General features: G+C 31.7%; 2 protein-coding genes across 2 annotated transcripts; both read right to left on the bottom strand.

The window, feature by feature from the left end:
- Positions 1-6880: 6880 nt before the first annotated feature.
- Positions 6881-8595, bottom strand: LOC139904217 (uncharacterized). Its single transcript, XM_071886148.1, has 4 exons — positions 8448-8595; positions 8263-8344; positions 8045-8161; positions 6881-7112 (listed from the first exon to the last, which is right to left on the bottom strand). Exons 1-4 carry the CDS (start codon positions 8567-8569, stop codon positions 7062-7064), a joined length of 372 nt encoding a protein of 123 aa, XP_071742249.1. The 5' UTR covers positions 8570-8595; the 3' UTR covers positions 6881-7061.
- A 354-nt stretch (positions 8596-8949) lies between these two features.
- On the bottom strand, positions 8950-10221 carry LOC139840872 (uncharacterized). The gene is made up of 3 exons (XM_071831113.1): positions 9556-10221; positions 9017-9132; positions 8950-8974 (listed from the first exon to the last, which is right to left on the bottom strand). Exons 1-3 carry the CDS (start codon positions 10219-10221, stop codon positions 8950-8952), a joined length of 807 nt encoding a protein of 268 aa, XP_071687214.1.
- Between the last annotated feature and the right edge of the window lie 394 nt (positions 10222-10615).

Below are 10615 nucleotides of genomic sequence, written 5' to 3'. Positions count from 1 at the left end.
AACGATGACTTAACGACTCAGTTAAAATGTATATACATGTAGAGTTTTAATATGTATTTATACACTTTTGAAAGACTTAAATACACTTATCAAAATACCTCTACTTAACAAATATGCTTACAATTACATCCTCGTTCAGTTTCATCAACAATTCTACTCGTATGCACCCGTATTCGTACTCGTACAATACACAGCTTTTAGATGTATGTACTATTGGTATATACACTCCAATGATCAGCTCTTAGCAGCCCATGTGAGTCACCTAACACATGTGGGAACTATCATTTGGCAACTAGCATGAAATATCTCATAAAATTACAAAAATGTGAGTAATCATTCATGACTTATTTACATGAAAACAAAATTACATATCCTTTATATCTAATCCATACACCAACGACCAAAAACACCTACAAACACTTTCATTCTTTAATTTTCTTCATCTAATTGATCTCTCTCAAGTTCTATCTTCAAGTTCTAAGTGTTCTTCATAAATTCTACAAGTTCTAGTTACATAAAATCAAGAATACTTTCAAGTTTGCTAGCTCACTTCCAATATTGTAAGGTGATCATCCAACCTCAAGAAATCTTTGTTTCTTACAGTAGGTTATCATTCTAATACAAGGTAATAATCATATTTAAACTTTGGTTCAATTTCTATAACTATAACAATCTTATTTCAAGTGATGATCTTACTTGAACTTGTTTTCGTGTCATGATTCTACTTCAAGAACTTCGAGCCATTCAAGGATCCATTGAAGCTAGATCCATTTTTCTCTTTTCCAGTAGGTTTATCCAAGGAACTTAAGGTATTAATGATGTTCATAACATCATTCGATTCATACATATAAAGCTATCTTATTCGAAGGTTTAAACTTGTAATCACTAGAACATAGTTTAGTTAATTCTAAACTTGTTCGCAAACAAAAGTTAATCCTTCTAACTTGACTTTTAAAATCAACTAAACACATGTTCTATATCTATATGATATGATAACTTAATGATTTAAAACCTGGAAACACGAAAAACACCGTAAAACCGGATTTACGCCGTCGTAGTAACACCGCGGGCTGTTTTGGGTTAGTTAATTAAAAACTATGATAAACTTTGATTTACAAGTTGTTATTCTGAGAAAATGATTTTTATTATGAACATGAAACTATATCCAAAAATTATGGTTAAACTCAAAGTGGAAGTATGTTTTCTAAAATGGTCATCTAGACGTCGTTCTTTCGACTGAAATGACTACCTTTACAAAAATGACTTGTAACTTATTTTTCCGACTATAAACCTATACTTTTTATGTTTAGATTCATAAAATAGAGTTCAATATGAAACCATAGCAATTTGATTCACTCAAAACGGATTTAAAATGAAGAAGTTATGGGTAAAACAAGATTGGATAATTTTTCTCATTTTAGCTACGTGAAAATTGGTAACAAATCTATTCCAACCATAACTTAATCAACTTGTATTGTATATTATGTAATCTTGAGATACCATAGACACGTATACAATGTTTCGACCTATCATGTCGACACATCTATATATATTTCGGAACAACCATAGACACTCTATATGTGAATGTTGGAGTTAGCTATACAGGGTTGAGGTTGATTCCAAAATATATATAGTTTGAGTTGTGATCAATACTGAGATACGTATACACTGGGTCGTAGATTGATTCAAGATAATATTTATCGATTTATTTCTGTACATCTAACTATGGACAACTAGTTGTAGGTTACTAACGAGGACAACTGACTTAATAAACTTAAACATCAAAATATATTAAAAGTGTTGTAAATATATTTTGAACATACTTTGATATATATGTATATATTGTTATAGGTTCGTGAATCAACCAGTGGCCAAGTCTTACTTCCCGACGAAGTAAAAATCTGTGAAAGTGAGTTATAGTCCCACTTTTAAAATCTAATATTTTTGGGATGAGAATACATGCAGGTTTTATAAATGATTTACAAAATAGACACAAGTACGTGAAACTACATTCTATGGTTGAATTATCGAAATCGAATATGCCCCTTTTTATTAAGTCTGGTAATCTAAGAATTAGGGAACAGACACCCTAATTGACGCGAATCCTAAAGATAGATCTATTGGGCCTAACAAACCCCATCCAAAGTACCGGATGCTTTAGTACTTCGAAATTTATATCATATCCGAAGGGTGTCCCGGAATGATGGGGATATTCTTATATATGCATCTTGTTAATGTCGGTTACCAGGTGTTCACCATATGAATGATTTTTATCTCTATGTATGTGATGTGTATTGAAATATGAAATCTTGTGGTCTATTATTATGATTTGATATATATAGGTTAAACCTATAACTCACCAACATTTTTGTTGACGTTTTAAGCATGTTTATTCTCAGGTGATTATTAAGAGCTTCCGCTGTCGCATACTTAAATAAGGACGAGATTTGGAGTCCATGCTTGTATGATATTGTGTAAAAACTGCATTCAAGAAACTTATTTTGTTGTAACATATTTGTATTGTAAACCATTATGTAATGGTCGTGTGTAAACAGGATATTTTAGATTATCATTATTTGATAATCTACGTAAAGCTTTTTAAACCTTTATTGATGAAATAAAGGTTATGGTTTGTTTTAAAATGAATGCAGTCTTTGAAAAACGTCTCATATAGAGGTCAAAACCTCGCAACGAAATCAATTAATATGGAACGTTTTTAATCAATAAGAACGGGACATTTCATCTGGTTCGCTAGGACCAACGCTCTGATACCAACTGTGACGATCACTCCAAATCCATATGGACAATACGTCATTCATTGATTTCATTGCGAGGTATTTGACCTCTATATGATACGTTTTGTAAACATTGCATTCTTTTGAAAAGGCACACCATAAATGAATTTTTAAATCAAAGGTTTTCGACATCTGATGATTTCTACATATAGACAGTCACCGTAAATAATAGTTTACAATAGTACTTCCGTTGACAATGCAGTCAAAATAAGATACATGGTGATGATTTGGTGAATGTAACGTTTCCTTGAAAAATATGCCATGTACGACTCCATGCACATAGCTTGTCTAACATATAAGCAAACAGCGGAAGACTTCTAGGGAATCTGAGAATAAACATGCTAATAAGTGTCAACACAAAGGTTGGTGAGTTCATAGTTTAGTGTTTCGCGTAATCTGTATATAAAAGTGGATCACAAGATTTCAGTTGTTTCATCCAGAAACGTTTATCAATAGATTCTACGTAACAGAGCACCCTGGTAACTAAGCTTTAACGTTATAATGATAAATACCGCATTCGTTTTAATACACGCAAACCAACGTGTCCTAAACTCAAATAACACACGTCCGTTAAAAGGCTAGCGCTCTAGCTCGGACGGGGATGTCAAGCCCTATGGATCCATATACTGTTATTCGCGCCCACCAGTCCATATCCTATGTACTGGCAGCTACTAGTTACCAAAGCTAAGGGATTTTCGGTTCAAACTCAGTGTAGAATTAAGTATGTACTTGTATCCATTGCGTTTAAAATAAATTGCATGTATTCTCAGCCCAAAAATATATATTGCAAAAGCAATTAAAAAGGGAGCAATGAAACTCACCTTAGCAGCATATAAAGTTGTTCATCGTAATGTGACCGAAACTCGAAATATCAAATAATCGTAGATCTCAACCTAGAGAACATATGTTGGTCAATAAATATCTATCAAGCTAGGTTAGGTCATAGTGTATCACAATCCTAATGCTCGAGATCGACATACAAAAGTTATCCAAAGTCGTTTCAAAAAGTCAATTTTGACAGGTGTTTAACAAAATGAGACGTACCTTATATAAGGATTCATTTACTCGGTTGGTAATATTCAAAAATCCAATTTATCAATCTTACAGACAAGTTGTTTAAATATTAATTGCATATTCAAAAGCAATTCCAATTAACGTCAATTATAATTCAGTTGATCATATCTTTTAATCCGTTCATCGAAACTATTCGATATCTAAATGAAAAGTCATTGATTTTTCGCCAGCTTTTCAAAAACATGCATATCATATACCTTTTATCAGTAATATATGTATTTAATTCGTGATTCATCATAAACTATTTAACGACGAAATTTAGCATACAAACATGTATAAATATATATACTCGAGCACTAGACATGGATACATAATTAATATATAAAAGATAAAATATGAGTGCTTACGTATCAATATTGAGATTCAATATTGTAGGAAAGTACGTAGACGCAACGGAGATGATAAACACTAGGTTTGATTCACAAATATACCCCCGAACATTACCCATAACCTCCTTGGCAATAACCCATAATTTTCTTAGCTCTATCTCGCTTGAAAACCATTTTGAAAGTGACATGCTCAAGACCTCGTCGTAGTATTTTATGTATAATATTAATACTACTACTAATAATAAGATTAATAATAATATTAATCTTAATAATAATAATAATTATAATAATAATAATAATAATAATAATAATAATAATAATAATAATAATAATAATAATAATAATAATAATAATAATAATAATAATAAATAAATAAATACGGAGTAATATATGATGTGTGAAAACTAAGCCAAAAATCGAGCAATTTATAGAACATTTTCTGAAAAAGTACCCCATGCGATCGCATGGGATTTGTGCTTCAAGGCCATGCGATCGCATGGCCCTCTGATCCAGCTCACCAACTTTTGTTTTCTTGTTTGTCGACATATTTATTTATTAATATATAATATATATATAATTTATATTAATTAATTATATATTATATTATATTCTCGTACATAGTTGACTTGAAATTTTCGTTCCGAGGTCTCGTACGTTGTCACTCGACTTATGCCCCGCTTCCGGTTTCTCGAACGCATTTTCGTATGCTTAGAAAACTATCACTTTACGTTTCGTGACTCGTATCTTTGTCAAAATATAGTCTTAAATTATCAACAAACTATACCACTCAAAGTATATCTTAATTTTTCGAGTGTTTTGGTCATTTACTTCTATAAATCATTGTCTCGTTATTTATTAATATAATAGTATTTATCAAACGTTTCATAACCAAGTTAATATCTATTTTCAATATTTATAAACACGTCTTAAAATACATATCGCAATTTATTCATATATCTAATTCTAACAGTTAATATTCCTTATTATTGTATGTGTCCAAATTACGTTATTTAAACAAACACTTTACCATTTATTCCGAATACCGTTAAACATGAATGATTTCCCAAATCAACGTGGACCTCACAACAGAAACGGAAATTAAATACAATAAATTTTCCCGAAATAGTGAATATTTTACACTTGCAGCATTTTTTTTTGGGTAATGTTATCAGGGACTGTTGTCGGAGATTGTAATTCATGTGGTAAAATACAATAAAACCTAATATCACATGTGTGGGGTATGGGGAGGTGAGATGTAGGCAATACTTCCCCTATCCGAAATTAAAGAGTCCACCCGAAATGAAAACACTCCCAAAGTAGAGAAAGTCATCACTCTCTCTGTTCGATGGATAAAGAGATTGCTTCCAAGAGGACCTCCGACCTTTAAGTAAAAAAAAATTAAAAAATATAAATAAAATAAAAAAATTAAAAATGAGACGCTATGAAAATGGTAGTATCAAATTTTCATGAGTTTTAAATTCTGTCTGAAATTCAATTTTAGACTCTAAACGGGGGGTCAAGATGCCAATAAATCAACGCTTGTTGGTGGCTCAAATAATATAGCCATTCATGCGGTAAAATATGATTCTTAATTAAGAAAAAAGAGATGAAAATAAATAAATTATTCCGTATCAAAAGTTAATAATATCCATTTTGAAAATGTTGTGGGAATAGCTCAGTGAGGTTTGCGTTCACTCATGGCTAGAATTCAGTGCCAAACAAAGTGAGATGATACTCATTATTAATAAATAAATGTATTCGGATTATTAATAAATAAATGTATTCAGTGGAGGTATTTTACAGTAAATTTCAAAGAAAACAGAGAATTCGAATTTTCCTGTTGATGTACACCTTTTGCCAAATGTTTTGGGAAAATGTTCAAGGATGCCCCACGTACCATGCACCTAGAAGGCCCTGTAACTCCGTAAGGGGTGATTTGGGGGTTTTTTTTTTTTTTTTTTTTTTTGACACATTAGACGCCCAACGTTAGCTGACAAGGTGTTCGAGATTATTTTCTCAATAGTTCGATTGAAGATGATGTCTTTGAAGTGTAAAGATTCGGATCAAATGAGGAATATTAAAGCTCTATGGTATATCCCTTAATGTGTGTCTCGCTAAAAAAAAAAAAAATGCTAGTCTCGTGTGGTGTTTACTGTTAGATGTATCAGCCTGTTTAGCATCTATGATTTTACTGTAACATTATTTCGTGTGTGTATATATATATATACACATCGAGGTTTAAATTACCCTTTACTGTAGGAAGCAGTGTTGTAAAAAACCCGATTACTCGCCGATTAATCCCCAATTAATCATTTTCAGGAGCAATTCGTTCCGATTTCCAAAAATCTGTTTAATTAAACGGTCAACATCAATTGATGGATCAAAATCGAATTTGGTAATCATAGTCAGTCAAAGTAAACGATGGTTAACATTTTAACATGAATTTAAACGAGAATTCTATAGTTTTGAAGCAAAATGAACAATTTTAGACAATTATGTTAAAAATTATCTTTATATTTATGATTTTTTTCTATAGTTATACATATATTTTTTAAAATTTAATATTTAAATGTATACAGTACAATCCGATTAATCTCCGATTAATCACCGAATTGCCTATTAATCCTTCCAAAGTCCCGACCAATTAATCCCCGAATAGCGAATTTTGCAACCTTGGTAGGAAGTGTTCTAAGATTCAATGAAAGTATTCATTAACAGTAACTATTAAAGTAATTAGTTTCATAATGATGAACCATTTCTAGGATTATCGAGATACGCATATAGCTTAGAATACAAACCGACCAGTTTAAACATATCCGTCATTGTCTTATACAAATGCTGGATTATAGATTGTATCCTTACATTAGCCACTTCCATCAAGATTTCCATTAGATGCTAGGTGAGCTTGGTATTGCTGCAAAAACACCACAAATAACTAACATGTCAGCATACTCCAATCCTTATTATTTTATCGGAAATGATAACAACTTAACAAGTGCCATTTTAGGGCAGTCTTTAACAATTCCATAATTAGATTTGAAACATTACTTAACGCTAAACTTGCTATATATATTTCACTATATTGTTATTATAAAAACTGGAAAGTTATGTTAAAAGGCATTTGTATATACTCCGTATATATGAAGAAAAAAAGGGTATTACAGTATTTGTCATGAATTAATTATGGATACTGTTCATTGTCTTTAACGCACTTGTTATCAAAACCCACATTTTATGCCCTTCCATTGGAGATCAATCAACTAACATCTCACAAGCCGCTATGGATAATAACAGTTATGACAATTACTTCCTCTCTTATCTTTTTATCATGCAAAAAACGTAAGGGTAAGACTGTCATTTTTCTCTTACACTATGTACCGACTATGCCTTTTCTTAAACTTTTTGCTTGCGTAACCTAATTGTAAACACTTAATATGGACGCAGGGTGTACTAATAAGCGACAATAAGCATTCTAGGAATAATTGTACATGTAGGTGAAGGGCCAAACCATATGAAAACTATTGTTTAATATTTCCAATATGCAACACCTGTTGTGCGAGTGTGTGCCTACTGACTGCTAGTTCTTTTTTTTAATAGCTAGGAAATTTTATTGATCACCAAAATGATTTATTACATCATACAAGGTTACTCCAAGAAACACTGAAGGATCGTGAGTAGCAGACCAAAATTACAAAACACCAAAACAATCTTTTAGACAACAGCTTTCCTTATGTTTTTTTATCAGAAATTCACTAGGGTATACATTAACTTTAAATAATGTTTCAGGAGGTGATTTATTCATTATGAGGCCACTAAGGGTATGTTATAACGATTCAAGCAACTTACAGCATGATATGCATATGGCGATTTCCCTTGACGCTCAAAATGCTTAGCCATTATAGACCATTCAATTGGCCCCCAATCCTCCACTTCAAAGCAATTTCCAAGTGCATGTTTATACAACTAAAAAAAAAAAAAAAAAAATCTCAGTCCTTTAATCAAAACTCCAACAAACAAAAAAAAAAAAACAATCAACAATTCCCAGAAAATTCCATACAGCTCACCTTCGTTGTATCGGTCAATAGCTCACTCCCTGCAGGATATGATGCATAAAATTGATCTCCTCTTGAGAACCCAGCTCTCGTCCTGCACGATTTCAGTTAACTTAATTTAATAAGACCTCCCATTGATTCAGAAGTTATTAGGAAAGTAAAATTATCCGAATTGATAAGAAAAAGGTTATACATACGTATTGGAGTTGTATGCGTAGCTAATGAGCGCCGAAAAAGAAAAGAAGATTGTTTTTCCAACGGCTCTTCGAAACTTCTGAATCTTTAGAATTTCATTCCACCCTTCATAAAGTCTACTCATCTTTGACAATTGATCAAAAAAATGAAGACAATCACCTGTAAAATTCGAGCAAATTCCATTTAGACATTTCATCGAAAACTTGGTGTGCATTATATACATACCGTTCATACACTTTTCACACCACCGCTTAAAAGACTAATAGATACTCCGTAAGAATTAAATAAATGGGGTTGATTCTAACACACACTTTTTTTTTACCCTCACACACCAATTGAGTATTATTAGAAGAGTAAAAGGTTAAAATATGTGTGTGATGATCAAAAAAGTGTGTGTGAGAATCGTCCCTTAAATAAATGGCTACTTATAATATAATTTTACGCAATTATTTATTATAAAATTCACTTAAAATTAAAACGATCAGAGTTTACATCTGCCTAAAACTAAACTAAGCTAAACACGAGTCGGCTGCAAATTAAATGAAATTTAGTATCAAGATAATGGAATTACCAGAGAGTAGCGGTTGTGGTCTTCTTCGTTGAGCTAATGTGTAAGTTGATAGTGGCGGTCCCCGGCGATCGAACTCCAAAGGCGTTCGCTTCTCCGGTAAAGTGATGGCGTTTCCCCTATAGTTACAGAATATAGTTACCAATATTTTTTTTTTATTTATTTTTTTTTTATTTATTTTTTTTTATCGAAGTTTTTGAATTTCTGAAAATGACCACATAATTAATGACACAATTAGTATGCGAACCACAGGTTTTAGAATTCTAAAATGTATCACAAGGCTTAAGTGGGTGTTTTAGGTTGGCTTAGTTTGTTGCTTACTTGAATATAGATATATAAATAGAATATAGAATATAGATATAAATAGAATATAATTATATAGCCCATACATATATTTCGTAGCGAGTTTCTCCGTCACAATTTAATTTAATAGCCATTTTTAAGAAAAAAATAATAATATTCTAAGTTAATACTCCGTAGTTCATTTTCACAAATGAATTTTCATGATACCTACAATTCAATGTCGCTTAAGTAGTAGGTACGACCAAATAATTATAAGCCTCAGCTGCATCAGCACGTTGAGAGTAACTAGAACTGTCATCAATTATACCCTCCAAAACTACACGAGTAGCATCAAACATCTTAAGTAAGCTACAAACGGAACGAAAGTGAGAACCCCAACGCGTATCATCTGCTCGATTTAAGGTCCCAACTTGATTTGCCCCCTTACCGGATTTAATTTCACCAAGTTCCAACAAATGCTTAATCTCTAATGCCTTAGACTTTTGCAGCTCATCATGACGCTTACTAGAAGCACATATCACATTAATAATACAACTCAATCTATTGAAAAATTGATGCACTGGAATAACTTCTCTTGAAGTAGCAACCAGGGCAAGTTGTAATCTATGAGCGAAACAATGAACATAGTATGCATACGGACATTCTTTAATAACAAGTGCTTGTAACCCGTTCCATTCCCCTCTCATGTTACTAGCACCATCATAACCTTGACCACGAATTTTACTAGTATCAAACTCATATTGCAATAGTCTATTCCACAAATTTGCTTTAAGAGTAATTGCCGATGTGTCCGTAACATGAACCAAATCTAAAAATCTTTCCCTTATTATTCCATCTTTATCAATAAATCTTATGACTATGGCCATTTGTTCCCGCTTAGCCTCATCTCGTGCCTCATCTACCATAATGTAGTGACCCGAACTTTTTCATGTTTATATATATTAAATGAAATTGTTATTTACATGATTAAGTGTTTTCAACATGTTAAGCAATCAAACTTGTTAAGACTTGATTAATTGAAATAGGTTTCATATAGACAATTGACCACCCAAGTTGACCGGTGATTCACGAACGTTAAAATTTGTAAAAACTTTATGATGACATATGTATGGATATATATATATATATATATATATAGTTAACATGATATTATGATAAGTAAGTATCTCATTAGGTATTTTAACAATGAGTTATATACATAAAAATGAGACTATTGAATTAAGAAACTCGAAAACGATATATATAACGATTATCGTTATAACAACGTCTTACTAAATACATATGAATCATATTAAGATA

This window comes from Rutidosis leptorrhynchoides, chromosome 4 (genome assembly GCF_046630445.1).
Source record: "Rutidosis leptorrhynchoides isolate AG116_Rl617_1_P2 chromosome 4, CSIRO_AGI_Rlap_v1, whole genome shotgun sequence".
Classification (NCBI taxonomy): Eukaryota; Viridiplantae; Streptophyta; class Magnoliopsida; order Asterales; family Asteraceae; genus Rutidosis; species Rutidosis leptorrhynchoides.
The sequence above is the reverse complement of the archived record's forward strand: the minus strand, read 5'-3'. Positions and strand labels throughout refer to the sequence as shown.